Genomic DNA, 18,829 nt, shown 5'->3' on the forward strand with positions numbered 1-18,829 from the left:
CTTTCACGGCCCCTTTAAGAGGAGAGAGAAGAGAAGGAAGAAGGATACATCCAACACCAGCCTTGAGGAAAGCAGCTACTCATACCTGCTACTAAATTTAATCTGCTAAGGAGAACAACCCTGCGTCTAGGTTCATGAACTGGATACAAACTAATAAAATAACCCATGATGCGGATCTGGCTAAGTTTTTACACATGAGACTCTTTTAAAAGGTAGTGGCTAAAAAAATATATCCGTGGCTAGACAAAGATATGAATATATCTTGGATTTTTTTTTCTACAGAGTAGAAATGAGGACTTCTAAAGTAAAAGAAGTGTTGTTTTGATGATAGCATGAGTTTCATGTTCTCGCATTTCTAAGTGATAATCAAATATACCAATTTTCATCATAAAGATCCAAAATACAGAACTATTTTTCAACTTTGACAAGAGTGTGCTAATAAGAAGACATTGTCAAATGCATAGAAACCAGCAGCCTCAAAGGAGGACAAGGAAAATGACAGTGATCACAAGCTTGCCAGCCCCCATTGGCCACGACCGATCCCCTGTGTTACCCTTCAGCCCTCTAAGGAAGGGGGAGTGGCTTCTCCCCTGAAAATGAGGATCGAGTAGCGGCAGAGAGGGAGAGAGACATCACAGAAACCAGCTAGGGCCCCCAGGGCTGGCAGAGCGATGCTGCCATGGGCCCCCCGGCTCCTGGGCTGTGTCCTGCTTTGTCTCCTGGGAGCAGGTGAGTCGTAGAACTCATGGGCATGCCTTGGCCATAGCTTTCAGGTCTTAGCTCAAGCCCTTTCCTAGGAGCTGCAGCGCAAGGCGACTCCTCAGCTGTCTCTAGTTCTGTCTCCTTCTCCTACAGACCCCCTGGAAGCCGATGTGACCCAGAGCCCGAGACACCAGATCACAGAGACGAGAAAGCGGGTGACATTGACTTGTTCTCAGAATATGCAACACGATGCTATGTACTGGTATCGACAAGACCCAGGGCTGGGTCTAAGGCTGATCTATTTTTCAAGGAATATTGACTTGGTTGAAAAGGGAGATGTCCCCAATGGATACATTGTCTCTCGAGAAAAGAAGCCAGATTTCCCCCTGACCCTGGCATCGGCCAGCACCAACCAGACCTCTTTCTACCTCTGTGCCAGCAGTTTATCCACAGCACGGCACAGTCAGCTGCTCTCTGCACAAAAAGGGCAGCCACAAGAGCAGGGAGGCTCCTCCCTCCGGAGGCCCCACCCAACCAAGAAGACAAACTTCCCCCGCCATCAGTGCCCACAGGAGTCCTTCCCTGACTCTCCAACTCTGTGGACTCCGGGCAAGGCAGCCCCTCTGCAATGTGTCCTCCTCTCACTTCTGGTAACAGTGAGCTTTTCAAAGCGCAGGCAGGACAAGCTACCTGTGTTAAGGCTAGCACCATGAGTAAAGGTAAATTCCTAGAAAAGGAATTTTACACGCACTGCAATCCTTCCTCCTTACTGAGCGCCATCGTTGCCCAAACTGAAGATTTCATTTTCAATCCAATCACTCAACAAAATTTCATCCCACCTTCCGGGTCCTCTTCCTGGAGGTTTTGTCACCTGGAGGAGTAGCACATCGGACTTGTTTACTAAATCTGATATCTCCCATTTTTCTCATCTCTGCAAATGGTCTGCCATCCACCCAAATGCCCGAGCCAAAGATGTAGGAGTCGTCCTCACCGTTTCTCAGATTCTCTCCTTCCACACCCAATCCATCCATCCCCTGCAGACTTCTCAGTATTAAATTCCTTGCAAATTTTACTAATTTAACCTCACGGACAACACTGTGATCCAGAAAATGTTGTCTCTCACCTGGATTCCTTAACCACCTTCCAGTTTGCTACCCGCCCCCACCCACAAACCACTCCGGAGCTTAAAACCCATCAGTGTTTCTCATTAACTTAGCTAAAGTCTCGAGTTTGTGGTACTTCACAAGACTCTCAACACCCTCCAAGATGCAGTCTTTGCACCTGTCTACCTTCCTAACGGGAATGTCCTCTTTCCTTCAGTTACCACAACTGCTTTCCATTCTAGCAGACAGAGTCCACCTCCCTCAGGTCCCCAAATATATCCTACAATGACGCACTCCTGGGTCTTCACCAATGATGTTTACTCTCCCTAGAGCACTCTTCCTCTCCCTCTCTAGCCGGATCCCTAACTGATGATTTCTCCGCATACCAATTCAGAAGTCACTTCCTCCAGGAAGATTTCCTCGAACCCCTGACTGGGTTAGTTCTTCTGCTATGTGCTCTTAAGACAGCCTGAGCTTCTGTCCTCAGGGACACTTGATTGTTTGCTATTTAAAATTTATGTGAATAAATGTTGAAGTTAATGAGAGCAGGGACCGCGCCTATACTGGTTACTTTTTTTAATCTCCATATTTACCAGAGTGCTTGAAGAGAGTCGTGTTAAGTGAATGAAGGAATCAGTCTTCTCTTAGATCAGCTTCCCAATACCCCTCCTACTAGTGCAGGGTCTAAGTTCCCTGCAAAGTCCTCTCCCACACATACTCTGGGGGGATGCCAGGGGTTTTCACATGGGTATGTAAACAAGATAAATCATGTACTCTAGCAGAGTTTTATTCTTCCTCTCCTCCAGCCCCTGTTTACTCTGTGCTATATGTCCTCCTGACAAGGGTGTCGCCTCTCTCAGCTACCACTGTATCCATGGGATTCTTTTCTTTTTGGCCCTAAAATACCTGCCAGCCATGGCAGATGCTTCTACTCTGCACCATTCCAGCTGCCAAGCTATGCAATGCAGCAGACCCTATTATTGCTCCCAATGAGTTCCGTCATCACTCCCAGGTATAGTTCCCTGCAGAGTGGCGCCTCTATCGATGAAGTACAAGAGGAAAGCTCAACCTTTTCCTTGCTGGTGTTAGAGGGGCAAGACTGCAGGTCTGTGTCTTGATCCCCAATGACTTACTGAGATTTTAGCGTAAAGGTTCATTCAATTACATACATTCCTTACCAACCACTAATATAGTAATTATAACCTGGAACAAGGGAATGCAGAGGACCTCATCCAAGACACAAATTCTGGCAATAAAAACCCAGCTGAGCTTAGAATCTGCTCATCTTTCCAAGAACTACAGTTGTATTACTGGGTCAGTCTACCCTGCCACGCCCCCATCCCCACCCTTACTTCAAGGTGAGCTCTCTCCTGGGAGCATCGCATGCTGTCATACACAGAGACTTCCAGGGGACCATCCTCTCCTTTTTGAAATACTTACCCAGACATTGCTGAACTACAAAAGTTGCTGCTCCTTAGGTCCAAGCTGGGTTTCCATTATACCTTTCATCATATTCTCAATATAAATAGAATTATACTAATTCAATCAAATATGTCATTGGAGGTTATAAGACCAAGACTGTTCCCTGTGAAACAGAGTCTACATCCAATAACTTATTCTTAGTTCCTGGAGGTCATCACAGGTGACTCCCATCCCATGAGAACCTCTGAGACAATGATGCCGACAGACTCCTTCATACTTATGAAGAATCCACAAACCTAGTTCCCTCTGTTATTTCAGAGCTTAGAGCTGGGATACCCTTATTCTTGACTTAGACCTGCCCTAGGCACCAGGTTACTCTGCTCTTTGTTTCCTAGGACCAGGAGAGTTCGGGTTTTAAATTGCTCTCTATAAGAGGAATCCAGTCTCAGTCTTCTTTATGGAATCTTTTTCCAGTGCCTAACTTCTACCTCAGTCAATTTCACACATGCTAAAGAAATATCTACAAAATTTGGTGAATTTTTAGAGTTAAAACATGCTATGGCCTGGATATTTATGCCCCCCACCACCAACAAATTTATGTTGAAATTCTAATTGCAGATGTGATGATATTAGGAGGTTGGGCCTTTGGGTGATGATTAGGTTATAAGGGCGGAGCTCTCATGAATGGAATTAGTGCCCTTATAAAAGAGACCCCAGTGAGCTCCATAGCCCCTTCCACCACGTGAGGTTACAACAAGAAGTCTACAACCAGAAAAGAGCCCCCACCAATAATGCAGGCACCCTGATCTCAGACTTCCAACATCCAGAACTGTGGGAAATAGTTTCTGTTGTTTATAAGCTACCCAGTCTGTAGTATTTTGTTATAGCAGCCAAACAGACTAAGAACACTATTCATGATTTGTTTCCATCTTAATTTTTGGTTCACTCATTGTCAATGTCCTTGGTAGACAACCACTTCTATATTCTTCCATTAAAAATGGTTTTCTCCAGTATTCCATCCTTTTCCCTCTTCTTATTACTTTATACACTTTCCCTGAGCAACATCATTCAAGTTCATCACTTTAATGAAACTCTCTGTTCTAATAACATCAAATTCAGTATTCTAGTCAGATATCTAATCTGAGCTTCAGCCCAATTTATGCAACTTTCTACATGGTAATGTCACTTGAAATCTCCACTGGTACTTCACACTCAATTCACCACATTCTACAAATTTAATCCCTGTGCCAGTCTTGATGAAAACCAATTCATCCAGTTTTTCATGTGACTAACCAAGGAGTTTTGAAGAAGAACAGTCAGGGAGCACAGTTTCACAGCAATCCTTAAAAACTGGTTCCTGTATATAACTGACTTTTAATGTACTTCATATTTGAGAAAAAAAGCAAAATGATAAAAATTAAATATACCCAAATTGCATGCAAAAATAAAAAAATAAATTAAAAAGAGGAATAAACACATACATAGAATGACACACAGTTACATGGATACACACACACATATGAAATGTTAGGTTTTCCCTAGACATCCAGAATCCAGGTCTCTCTACTCTCAGATGGAAAAGCCACAGTTTTCTCCCAGTTTCTTTGTCTGGGATTACCAAAAATTCCTCAAGTGCAGGAAATAGACATGAGGTATGTTCTTAGAAACATGTAGAAAAAGTGAAAGGAAATTTATAAGAGTAAAAGATGAAAGTATTAAACAGAAAACATATTATAGACCTGGGTTAAGCTGGGAGAACAAAGGCATCTCAGTGTTTGGACTAAATAAAAGGATGGTAAAAAGAGAGCACAAATGGTGCACAGCAAAATGCATGAGCAGAATGGTGGTGTGGATCTGAAGAAAGAAAGAGAAAAGGGGTGTGGACTTTACAGTCATTTCCCTTCTTCTACATCATAGTCCTAATAATTGACCTAATTATCGAACTGCAGAGGGACAGGTACCCCCAGTGTGCGCTCAGGGTGAGGGGAACTTTGGCAAGCCCCTCACTAAGGGGAAATCATTGAAGATGGAAATCTTTGTAACAGGAGAGTCAGTGGGATGAAAGTAAACTTGCACATTTGGGTAAATTGGTAAAAGCAATTTTGAGGAGGAGGAGTTTAGGGAGACAGTAGGGATGATGAAGAACCATCCTAAGGACCCAGACTATGGAAATAATTAGAAAATTCAGCCGCCATACATTAATGAAAATTTGTGATGCTGAAATAATAATGTGTGTAGAGATTTAAGAAGAGACGAAAGATAAGAATACACCACTATGAACCTGCGCAGACAGAGGCCACCAGCTTCTTTTCAATCCAAGTTGACCAGTTGTACGTGAAAATCTCATTCAGTATGATGGAGAAAATGGGCATGCCTTCTGGTCTTCAGAAGGGGCAACTGGCAGACAAGATATCACCGACTGACTCCCTAGTACCCAGGTCTTTTTTCACTAATGCCAGAGCTAACACGGACACCCCACCATGAACTCCCCTTCCATGAGCACTGGGCCTTCTCTGCAGTGTAGCTCTTTGTCTCCTTGGAATAGGTGGTCCATGGGCACAGGTAGAATGTCCTTGAGCTTGGTTTGCCAGACCCTTACATTAAGCCTGTCTCTGGTGGTTGTATATCAGCTCTCTCCTGAGCTCTCTGTCCAGGTACCATCTTTCTTTATCCACAATGTCCATGAATGCTGATGCCAGGAAAATCCCAGCTTATCAGGTTTCAGGGTCAGGAAAGAAGGTGATGGTGGTGTGACAAAAATATGTACTGTGACTTATATGTAATGATCCAGATGAGAGCCAGGAATGGGGCTACAGCTAATCTATTGCTCACTTGGTGCAAGGAGTACCAACAATGGGGGTCTCTAAGACATATGTGTCTTTTAAAATAAGGCTGAGCATTTCTCCCAACCTGAAGATGTCCAGCCCTTCTCAGACACTTCTGCCAGCGGTTAACCCACAACCCTGCACAGCCGCTTCCTCTCTGCACAGAAAGGTTGTCACAGCAGGAAGGTGGCTCGGCTTTCCTGGGCCTTGCCCCTACCAGGGGAAGCTACCGCCTGCAGAAGCTCGCGGAAGCCTGTCTCCACGCCCACCGGGGAGACATTTCCAGCTCCAGGGCCCCAGTCAGTAGGAGTCCATCCGCAAGTTACACAAAGGACAGCACCTGTGGGTGAGCTGTCACCATCCTCTTTTCCTTTCTTCTCTTCTGCTGTTTCAATAGGCTCCCTCCTCCCAGGCCCTTTACAGAAGTAGCCTGACATCAATCCAGCTCCCCTCACACCACCTGCTGCAGAGCGCATCTTTCTAGCTGACACGCTTGGTCTTCAAGAACTCTCCCCAGGGCCGCCCAGGCTGTCCAGCCCATTGCATTTCCCTGTTCCCCTCTCCCACCCTCTTCCAAAACAGCATTTGAGTGTCCTGTTCTACTCCATTTCCAAACAAACTGCCTTTCCAACTTCAGGTCTTGGCCCTTGGATTTCACTTCTTCAGGACTCAACACCTTATACGGGGTTATTTGATAAGTGCATTTCATCACCTGTCTACCAAGGTAACCTCCGATTGCCCACCACGTTTCCTCCACTAGGTCAACCTGCAAACTCATGCTCTTCTCTGGATCTCATGACCGCTTCCCAGGTTCCCCAGGAGGTCTCTGGTCATTTCCTGAACACAACACGCCTTTTACGCATCATAGTTTTGCAATAGTCTTAGTGAAGTAAGTTCTTGTTTGATGTAAATCTCCCCATTGTGTGTGATATAAGGGTTGATGAATTGAATGGAAGCTCTGTGAGGCGTGGACCTCTGTGCCTCTGTGGTCCATAGCTGTACTCCCAGTGCCTGGCATATAGCCAGAGTTCAATAAGTATCAATGCAAGGACTCTATGATGCCTTCCAGAATTCTAATCAGAAGATGTCCTCCTTATCTCTCTTTCCAGCCAAGAGCCCTTTATATAAGCAGCTTAGATAACAAGGCCGATGAGTAAAGTCTCTAAGAGATAAGCTTTTCATGCTGCCCATTTCTTCTCTAGACTTACCGATTTCAGTAAAGCCTCACCATCCCAGGCTCAGGCATAGAATTTTCTAGTCTTCGAATCCAGTCATCTCCAGCCCCAGAGAGGAGGCGTGGTGACCAGGGGTAGGAGGGGAGTTCTCCTGGGGAGAGGCCCTTCACATGAGCTGCTGGGGTCACTGGGCTTAGCGCAGGCACGTTGACCCTCTGCCACCAAACTGCTGCTGTGAAGATAAGAAAGAGCTTGTGACAAAGGGACGCTGTGAAGGTAATCTCTTCCTGAGTATCTTTCAGTTTGGAATTTCTCTCCTTCACAACAAGTAAGAGAAAGGCCCAGAATCCTTTCCCTCCTGCCATGGCGTTATCTAGTCTATTTGTCTGCCAGAGCAAATAATATTTTAGCATCACCCTCCCCCCTCCCCTATACGACAATGTTATTTTCATTAACAGTCACGTAATAATCACTAAAAATCAGCATATTCTTGATTTGTTCTTTAGATTTTAAAAAATCAACAATTATAAAATAACAATGTATTAATGCATTTCAATGTTAAAAATCTTACTCAGATTCAATGAAATAGCTCATGTATGAACCCAAACTTGTATTTATCAAACAAAAATCTTACACTTCACGATAAATATTGTCTCACTGTTTAAAATTTTAAACATAATCTTAAATTGCGCATAGAGTATGACAGAAGTGACAAGTTTGTTTCTTCATCTTGATAAAAATTAGGCATATTTTAATTTAATGTTTAAATAAAAAAAAATTAAACATTAAATTTTTTGTTTAAAAAAATTTGTTTAAAAAAAATTTTTGTTTGTTTTTTGTTTGTTTAAAAAACAAAACAAAATTTTTTGTTTTTTGTTTGTTTAAAAAAATTTTTGTTTTAAAAAATTTTTTGTTTAAAAAAATTTTGTTTCTTCATCTTGACAAAAATTAGGCATATTTTAATTTAATGTTTAAATAGAGAAATATATAGTACTGAGGGGCTGGGGCAGAACCTGTGCCTGAAAGGAGCATGAATGATCCCAAACTTCAAGGACCTTAACTCTTGAAACAGCCAGGGTGTGACTGGGGAAGCTGCGTAACTAGGAATTCTCCAAATCAACTTCTGTGGAGAAACAGTGCTTGTTAAGAGAGAAATTATATGCGTGTGCACACACACATATACATATGTGTGTGTTTATACAAAATATACATATATAAACATGGAAATCGTTTCTCGCTTAGACCAATGAAAGATTTTTATGGAAGGAGTTTTTTTTCTTTTTTAATGAAGAAAAATTCTTATTTTACCTCTATGCACCAGGGAAGAATTTTAATCTTAGCCTAATGCCTTTCATTTAAACATGTTGATTACATTGCATATTTACAGATTTCACTGTCTTGTAAAAAAATAAAAAGGAAAACACATTCTAATAGAAATAAGAATGATGTATTGAGTTGAAACCCTTTGTATAAGTAAATAATGCAGTAAAACATGTTCAAAGGGTTTCTGTGTTGAGTAACTGGGTCAATATTCTTGTTTATAGCAAGGTTTTGGCTGTTGGATTAGATATTAGATCTTTACAGTAGTGTCAAATGTAAGGAATTTAATCTGAATCTTTATGATTGTATGATTTTATATAATTGCAAAAAACCGTAGAAGTCGGGCTTCCCTGGTGGCACAGTGGTTGAGAGTCCGCCTGCCGTGACAATGCAGGGGACACGGGTTCGTGCCCCGGTCCGGGAAGATCCCACGTGCCGCGGAGCGGCTGGGCCCGTGAGCCATGGCCGCTGAGCCTGCGCGTCCGGAGCCTGTGCTCCGCGATGGGTGAGAGGCCTGCGTACCGGAAAAAAAAAAAAAAAAGTGTAGAAGCCATTGTATGATTATAATTGATTTGTGTTGTACACAGGCAATTTTTCAACAATTTATATGCCATTAGAAAATTTTAATAGATGAGGGAAGAGGAGTAACTACAAATAAAACTTTGGGACATACAATCCTCATAGTGGCGTCCGCATCTGACCCTTTTGTCATGATGAGTGTTCTGAACATGCACCAACATCACCTGGTGAGTTGTTTTTTGTTGTTACTATTATTTGGGTTGGGTTTTTTTTTCGGTTTTTTGGGGTTTTTTGGTGATGACACTTAACATGAGATCTCTTTTAACAAATTTTTATGTGTACGATTTGGTATTGTTGACTACAGGCACAATGTTGTACAGCAGATTTCTAGAACTTAATTCTCTTGCGCAACTGAAAATGTATACCTGTAGAACAGCAACTCCCCATTCCCTGCTCCCCGCAGCCCCTGTAAAGATTCTTCTTTCTGCTGCTCAGGGTCTGACATACTAAGTGAAAAAAACCAGTCACGGAAGGACAAAGCACGTAAGGGGTCATTTATCACCAAAGTTGTTTAGAATTTCTGGCACATGGTGATAATAAAAGCAGAACAACTTGTAATTGATTATTTTTTTATGTCAGTATGTTTTACTTTATTTATATTTGGCAATTGTCCAAATAATGTCCTTTATAGCAAAAAGGGGGAAAGATTCTGGTCCATGGTCCAATCCAAAATTACGTCTTGTGCTTAGTTTTTATGTCCCTTTACTCTTTAATCTGGAATGCTCCCCAGTCTGTCCTGTCTTTTGTAATCTTGACATTTTGACATTAATATAAGTTAATGTTGTGGTAAAGCATTGCATAAAAATAATTTGTACTTTCCATGTTTCTCTTGGTATAATATTTTCAAGGTTTTTATTAGGAAAATTTCTATCGCAAAAGCAGAGAGAATAATAAAATGAGTCCTAGTACCCAGATTCAATAATGAACATTTTGCCACCCTTCCTTCTTCTATTCCCGGCATTTTTAGTTGATGTATTTTGGTGCAATTTCCAGACATCGTAATATTTTACTGCAGATTTTAGTAAGCTCTAAAAAAATGACATTTTCTTATCTTACCATAATATTACCTTACCTAACAAAATTATTTCTAATTCCTTAATACGACCAAAATTATATACACATTTCTCCTGTCGTTACTGAGTCCAAGCTCACACTGCTCACCACACAACAGGCCAATAAATCAGGAGAAAAAGTGTTGGGGCAAAGCATAGTGACTTTATTTGGAAAGCCAGCAGACCAAGAAGATGGGAGGAACCGTCTTACCCAAGTTAAAACTCAGGCTTCTTTTACTAAACGGGGAGGGGATATTGCTCGTTGTTGCAGACTTCTTGATGCTGGCCAGGCCCCAGCAGGGATGCCATAATCCTTTGCTCTTGCTGTTGTCCAACTCAGCGGGGTCACAGTGTTCCTGTAAACCTCCAACAAGATAAATGTTATTCTCTGTTCTGCAACTTTGTATCTCTATGTGAATGAAAACTGTTATACCTTTAAAGGTCAAGCCTGGGTGGCAGAGCCTTGAGAATGGGCTATCATGTATATTTCAGGTTATAGGCAACATTCTCTACAAAGGTGCAGAGTCAGCGTGACTAAGCACAGGCAACAGAGCACAAAGGTTAGCGCTAAAGGAATAGATCCAATATGGAGTCAGGTTTGTTCTTCTCTGTTACAATACTCTGCAATGCAAGACGCCAACCTGGATGCACAGATGTCCTGGGGATAGCTGGGAGCTATTAGCAGCCTGATAAAAATCTCCTAAATGCTAAAACCAATCATTTCAAAAGCAAAGAGCAGCCTAACAGGAAGATAGAACTTGAATCAGAACACAAAGTCAGACATACTTCTTCTGACCACTTCTGGTTAAGGGATTTCATCAGGAATTCAGGGGAAAGAAATTGATGGTTAGGGTTAGAATTTCCCTGGAGTTTGTAGCTTTTCCTTCCTAGCAGGTAAGCAGAGCCTGATGCATTTGTGTAAGGTGACTGTTACAAAAGTATCATGCAGCTTAGAGAAAAAAATCAATAGAGATGATGTAGGATATTTGGTAATGAATGAAAGTTTAACATCCATGGAGGCTAAAGAAGGCATATTAAGTGTAGTTTTAGTTTTATAGATTAGATTTCATTGAAAACAATTCCTGCAGAAATATTTTGGAAGGTCAATCTAAACAGACAAAGACTTACATAAGGCTGCTGAGTAAAAGAAATCCTTTATCAGTGAAGAATTTTAATGTAGTGTCTGAGACAAAATTAGTTTTCAGCAGATAATGGTAGTAGGGATAACAGTCAATGCTTTTAATGGCTACATTTATTGAGACATGCATGGTTATAACCAATTTCTATGTATCAGCTTGTTGCTTTCTTACCATAACCCTGGGAGGTTGGTATTTTTATTAGTCCCATTTTACATATAAGGATGCCGAGGCCCAGAATTTGCCTGCAGCTACAAATAAGTCAAAGAACCAGGTTTGAAACCCAGGCAGTCTAGGTCCAAAATCTGAAACCAATACACTCCTTATAATAATTACTGTTATTAAATAATATTGTATGAAAAACTAAACGTGCTGTGAAGGAAATATACGTTGAGAGAAACAGTAAAGTATTCCTAATCAGGAAAAAAAAAAAAAATCCCCACTTTGGAGATTCACCTTCAGAGACTCACAAGAGGACACATGGGACTCAGCATGTGGTTGTGCGCATGGCTAAGATTATTACACAGACCTTGTAAGGATACTCAGCTAGAGCATAAGAGGAAGAAGACACAGGCGGGACTTCCCTGGTGGCGCAGTGGTTAAGAATCCGCCTGGCAATGCAGGGGACGTGGGTTCGAGCCCTGGTCTAGGAAGATCCCACATGCCACGGAGCGACTAAGCCTGTGCACCACAACTACTGAGCCCACGCGCCTAGAGCCCATGCTCTGCAACAAGAGAAACCGCCACAATGAGAAGCCTGCGCACCGCAAAGAAGAGTAGCCCCCGCTCTCCGCAACTAGAGAAAGCCCGCGCACAGCAATGAAGACCCAAGGCAGCCAAAAATTAACTAATTAATTTAAAGAAAAAAAGAAAAAGAAGACACAGGCAGAGTTTGGAGGAATCCACGTGAGACATCCATATGCCCTCTGCATCCCAGGAAGCTGCACACTTTCATCCCAGCAATGAAAATACAGCAACCCGTGTGCAATGTTTCTGCCCAGAGAAGCCTGTTAGAGACTCAGCATCCCAGATATTTTGGGGGGCTGGTATTATAGACTGAATTGTGTCTCCTGAAAATTCCTATGATGAAGTCCTAGCCCTCAGTACCTCAGAATGTGACTATATTTGGAGATAAGGTCTTTAAAGTGGTAATTCATGTTAAATGAGCTCATTGGGATGGGCCCTTTCCCAATACGACTGGTGTCCTTATAAGAAGAGAAAATTAGGACACAGACACACGCACAGAGGGAAGACAATGTGAAGACAGGGGGAGAAGACAGTCACCTCTCTCATCCAAAGAGAGAGGCCTCATTAGAAACTAACCCTGCCAACACCTTGAACTTCTAGCTTCTAGAATAATGAGAAAATAAATTTCTGTTGTTTAAGTCACCCATTCTATGGGACATGATTACGGCAGCCCTAGCAAACTAATAACAGCTCATCACATAGGCACTGCCTGCCTGGCGCATACCAAATTCCAGACTCAAAGCAGTGTTCAGCATCAACTACATTGTTTGTGCAAGCACTCTAGGTGAAATGAACCACACCCACCAGTTACCAAACGGTGCAACACTCCCGAAATCCAAGTTCCCAGATTAAGGCAAGGGCCTACCTTGTAAGCAGGTCCTTCTACAGATCAGACAGACTACGTTAACTTTTTTCTACACACACACACACACACACACACACACACAGACACACACACACACACACACACACACAAACACTCCCATGAAGAAAAGGGCTGGCTTTCACTTTAGCGCCTCCAAACTCTCTAGAATCTAGAGGGTGGCTGAGGGACCATGAGTGTGGGCGGGACAGTGACGTCATAGCCAATCTGCCTATAGCCTGGGCCTGAGAGAGGACCCATTCTTGCCTCGAACCTGCCATGGGAATCAGGCTCCTCCGTGCGTTTTGCTTCCTGGGAGTAGCTGAGTCCAGAGAGTTGGTGGCAAACCCCTGTCCTATTATTTCTAGACCCTGGATATAAGGTCTCCCCCTCATCAGGCTTCCTGGTGGCCTCTTTTTTCACCTCCTCCATCCCTCTTTCACAGGCCTCATGCATGCAAAAGTAACCCAGACTCCAAGCTAGCTGGTCAAAAGAATGGAGAGAAAGTGGTGATAGAATGTATACAGAATATGGATCACGAGAGAATGTTCTGGTATCGACAAGACCCAGTTCTGGGGCTGCAGCTGCTCCATTTCTCATTTCGTGTTGACAGTGTTGAGAAAGGAGATGTGCCCGATGGGTCGAGTGTCTCCAGGAAAAAGAAGGAGGGTATCCCTCTGACCCTGGGGTCGGCCAGCGCCAGCCAGATGTCTGTGCACCTCTGCGCTAGCAGTGAATCCACAGCACGGCACGGCCACACCCTCTGTGCACAAAAAGGGCAGATGCAAGAGGGGGTGACCCTAAGTCAGGGCACAGCACGGCACGGCCACACCCTCTGTGCACAAAAAGGGCAGATGCAAGAGGGGGTGACCCTAAGTCAGGGCACAGCACGGCACGGCCACATCCTCTGTGCACAAAAAGGGCAGATGCAAGAGGGGGTGACCCTAAGTCAGGGCACAGCACAGCACAGCCACATCCTCTGTGCACAAAAAGGGCAGAGGCAAGAGGGGGTGACCCTAAGTCAGGGCTGAGCTGTGCCGCTCTTACAGCACGTGTGCCCATTAGAAGAAAGGTGGACAGTTAGGAAGAACTGAGCCCATAGCCGCACGTCTTGGCCAGGACAGCACGGGGTATATTTTAAGCCCCACTCACCACTCCTTTCCAAGTCAGGGGCCATTCTGAAGTGAACCTGACCAATCTTACATGTTGTTTCCAACCTAAATTCATGAGACTCCAGCCAGGAGAAGGAGTCCTCTCTCAGAATCATGCGGAGCACAGGCTCTGGACACGCAGCTTCAGTGGCCATGGCTCACGGGCCCAGCCACTCCGCGGCATGTGGGATCTTCCCGGACCAGGGCACGAACCTGCGTCCCCTGCATCGGCAGGCGGACTCTCAACCACTGCGCCACCAGGGAGGCCGTCCCCTAACATTTTAAAATCAACCTTTCCTTTCCTCCCCTCCCCTCCCCTCCCCTCCCCTCTCCTTTCCTTTCCATCTTTTTCCCTCTTACTATACATTTGCTACTCTGCTCAGTATCTTTGCTCTTTTTTAAAAATTAATTTTTATTGGAGTATAGTTGCTTTACAATGTTGTGTTAGTTTCTACTGTACAGCAAAGTGAATCAGCTATACATATACATATATCCCCTCTTTTTTGTATTTCCTTCCCATTTAGGTCACCACAGAGCACTGAGTAGAGTTCCCTGTGCTGTACAGTAGGTTCTCATTAGTTATCTATTTTATACATAGTATCAATAGTGTATATATATATCAATCCCAATCTCCCAATTCATCCCACCAGGCCCCTTCCCCCTTGGTATCTATACGTTTGATCTCTACGCCTTTGCTCTTGATTGAGGGCACTCACACATTCTAAACCCTTTGTTGAGGTAAATGTTATTGTCCATGTGCTGATTCCAGAGAAAGTTTGTGGGATTTGAATTCTGTTCATTCAATCTATAAAGAGGAAAACTCTGATAAAAATACATCTTTCTCCAGGTTCTCTGAATGGTCAGTAATGTTTTATTGAAAAATTCTGATCAGGGAAGGAATAAACTATGATGCAGGAGATGGTAAGAATTAGGCTATATCTGAAGTTTCAGTGGGGCTTCCTTGCTTTCTCCCTCACATGCAGGGAGAAAAAGGGAGTTACTCCCAGAAGCTGTCTGTCCTGGAAGAATGAGAAAAACTTTCCCCAAAGACCCTGCAACCTCTCATAGCATCTCATTGACCTGAATTATGTCTCATGTTCCTTCCTGAACCAATTACAACCAGGTTAAGATGATTTTGATTGACTTAAGTGCATCCAGGTCTATTCCTAGAACAGGAAATAGAGTCAGATTTGCCTAACTTAATGGGCAGCATGGGAGAGAGATAGATAACTAATCAAAATTATCAGCATCGTCCTAGGAAGAAGACTGAGGAGATGTATATTGTATGAGTGACTTTAATAATCATTAATGCTGTTCACCAAGTATTTCTGGGGCCCACCTTCCTGGCACACAATGGAATTGTACCCCTGGTTCCTGGAGGTTGGGCAGGGGGTGGGGCATGAGACGTTGCAGTGAGTGATTAGTAAGCAGAAGTGACATGTGTCACTGCCAGGCCAGAAACTTTAACAGCCTATGTGAGGCCTCCAGACCTATCTTCAGTTCTGCTTGGGAGGCGAGTGAGTGCTTGAAATGGTGACTCCTGCTTCAGCCTACGTTCCTGAATGAGGAGACCTAGGGCAGAGCCCCCAGACAACCCGTGGTGGAGATGAACAAGAAATAAACCTTTGTTTTTAACTCCCCCCACCAAAAAAAATTAGGTTATATCCCTACTCACAATCAACTGGAGAAAATATCTGTTTATTTTGAAGAATGAAGCATCTACTATCCTTCTCGCAGCCAACATTGTCCAGACTCAGAAAATCAACTGCAAGAGAACAGAACAGGTATGAGCCTGTGAGTCTGTTTCCAGAGCTACCTGGGTCCTTCCCCATTACAGCTGCCATCACCTCAACTGAGCCTCTAGTAGAGAGAGCGCTATTCCCAGACCCAGTTCCTCTCCACAACTGTGCTGATCTGCAGTGCGCCTGCTTCTTCCAACATCTCTCCCTTCGCTTGGTTTTGGTTACGAAGCTAAACACACACCTACCTGCAGGTCCACAGCCAGCGCACTGCTGTCTTTGAAGGGAGCTGTATTCAAGGACTCAGACCCCCGGGCTGGTCATTTTTTCATAACATTTGCGTTCCTAGCCCTGAAACTGCATTCCTAGGTCTCTTTATCTGAGGCCTTGGGCTTTGGGTAGAGGGCTTTCTCAGGCCCCTTTGCCACGGCCTCCTCGTGGGAGGAGGTGGGGGAACCCTGGGACACTTCTCCATTCTGACTCAGTGCCCAGTACTTCTCCACTCCTCGCGCCCCCTTCACACCCTTCTCCCACACCCCAGGGTCCGAAAACCTGCTGGAGGCTTTTGTTCAGGCTTCTCAACAGTGAGAAGACCGCCCACGTCTGTGCCGATCCCCGGACCCTGAGCAGAATGCCATTACCTCAGGGAAATGGCACCGGGAGTCTGTGCTTTCTTCGGTCTTAGACTCTTGCTTATGCCATCACAGTAAGTAATTAGGCAATTTTCAGAAGAATTTAGGATTGCTAAAATAGAAAAAGATTTGGGTTTATTTTGGAAGAAAGTTTGGTGTATTTGACCAAGAGATTTTAATGTACTTAATGTTTCATGTCAAGAAAAATTGGATTATTCTATACTTTTTACCAGGATACTACTTTGTAAGGTTTATTTTGTTTTTTGGGTTTTTTTTTTTAACAACTTTATTGGAGTATAATTGCTTTACAATGGTGTGTTAGTTTCTGCTGTATAACAAAGTGAATCAGCTATACGTATGCGTATATCCCCATATCCCCTCCCTCTTGCGTCTCCCTCCCGCCCTCCCTATCCCACCCCTCTAGGGAGACACAAAGCACTGAGCTGATCTCCCTGTGCTATGCGGCTGCTTCCCACTAGCTATCTATTTTACATTTGGTAGCGTATATATGTCCATGCCACTCTCTCACTTGGTCCCAGCTTACCCTTTCCCCTCCCCGTGTCCTCAAGTCCATTCTCTACATCTGCGTCTTTATTCCTATGTAGGGTTTATTTTGAACCACTGTCTCTAGCATCTCCCATAGATGTAGGGGCTATACACACACACCATAGAAAAGGGTTACTGGAATATTGTTATCCCTAATATACCACATTTCCTCTATTATAAGGTAAATTGTTTTTCACAATTTTATTTTTCTAAAATATTGGCAAATCCTATATTCAATGTTCATTGCTAATGCAATAGAATTAACAACCACTTAAAAATAACAATTATGTTTTTAACAGTACATCTTTTAATAGATGGCATCTCAGAATCAAAGAGATAAGTTAGTTTTGCAAACATTTCTTTCTAGAGGTTCCTCGCTTCCTTTAGGGTATCTAGGCCTATGGTTCTCAGTCATCCACCGCCTTCTGCTCTACTAAGGCACAAGCAACGGCAAACGTGAGGCAATCCCTAATAGCACCCTTGTTAGCTTCTGAGCTTTGGTGTCACAAAGACATGGATTTGAGTCGGGCCTCTGTCACTTAATCTCAGATTGTGTGAACTTGTTTAGGTTATATAAAGTCTTCGTGTCTAATCTGTAAAATTTCTTAATCTGTAAAAATGCCTAAGTCGCCCAATTCACAGACTGAAATAACTCCTATAAAGCACAGAGTAAGTGCTCAAAAACATTAGCTCAGTTTTTATGCAAGTGTTAAACTGCTTCAGGAAGCTACGTGACGGAGGAAATCAACTGGATGATGAAAAAGGACCATAGCACTGTTGTCAAATTTTACAGAGGGGTGGTCTGTCCCACAGTCCATAATGAGCTGAATTAGAATAGAAGAAACTGTATTACAAATAACCATTGATGACCAAAATGAGGCGGAGATATGACAAATAGAGATACAACGCATATGAGTTGTGAATTAATTGTGAGAGACCTGAGAAGAAAAGAGGCAATAAAGATGAATTTCTGGGGACTTCCCTGGTGGCACAGTGGTGAAGAATCCACCTGCCAGTGCAGGGGACACGGGTTCGAGCCCTGGTCCGGGAAGATCCCACAGGCCGTGGAGCAACGAAACCCATGCTCCACAACTACTGAGCCTGCGCTCTAGAGCCCGCAAACCACAACTACTGAGCCCGCATGCCACAACTACTGAAGCCCGTGTGTCTAGAGCCCGTGCTCCGCAACAAGAGAAGCCACTGCAATGAGAAGACCGCGCACCGCAACGAAGAGTAGCCCCCGCTCGCCACAACTAGAGAAAGTCTGCGTGCCCTGCCACGAAGACCCAATGCAGCCAAAAATAAATTTAAAATTTAAAAAAAAGATGAATTTCTGAGCCTAGACAGCAAGATGAGTGGGGATACCATTTATTTTTTAACTAATTTTTATTGGAGTATAGTTGCTTTACGATGTTATGTTAGTTTCTGCTGTGCAGCAAAGCAAATCAGTTATGTGTATAAATATATCCCCTCTTTTTTGGACTTCCTTCCCATTTAGGTCACCACAGAACATTGAGTAGAGTTCTCTGTGCTATACAGTAGGTTCTCAGTAGTCATCTATTTTATACATAGTAGTGTGTGTATGTCAGTCCCAGTCTCCCAGTTCATCCCACCCCGCCTCCCCCCCTTGGTGTTTGTTCTCTACATCTGTGTCTCTATTTCTGCTTTGCAAATAAGTTCATCTGTATCATTTTCCTAGATTCCACATATAAGCGATATTATACGATATTTGTTTTTCTCTTTCTGACTTACTTCACTCTGTATGACAGTCTCTAGGTCCATCCATGTCTCTTCAAATGGCACTATTTCGTTCCTTTTTATGACTAATATTCCATGTA

At 43.4% G+C, this 18,829-nt stretch overlaps 1 protein-coding gene across 1 annotated transcript in view; it reads left to right on the plus strand.

The window, feature by feature from the left end:
• The first annotated feature begins 671 nt into the window (after positions 1-671).
• LOC137228739 (M1-specific T cell receptor beta chain-like) overlaps positions 672-18,829 on the plus strand; it is a 55,501-nt gene continuing 37,343 nt past the window's right edge. The window contains exons 1-3 of the mRNA XM_067745609.1: positions 672-729; positions 856-1,143; positions 2,482-2,500. Coding sequence (XP_067601710.1) covers positions 672-729; positions 856-1,143; positions 2,482-2,500 — 365 coding nt within the window. The remainder of the gene's footprint in view (positions 730-855; positions 1,144-2,481; positions 2,501-18,829) is intronic.

This window comes from Pseudorca crassidens, chromosome 8 (genome assembly GCF_039906515.1).
Source record: "Pseudorca crassidens isolate mPseCra1 chromosome 8, mPseCra1.hap1, whole genome shotgun sequence".
NCBI classification, from domain to species: domain Eukaryota; kingdom Metazoa; phylum Chordata; class Mammalia; order Artiodactyla; family Delphinidae; genus Pseudorca; species Pseudorca crassidens.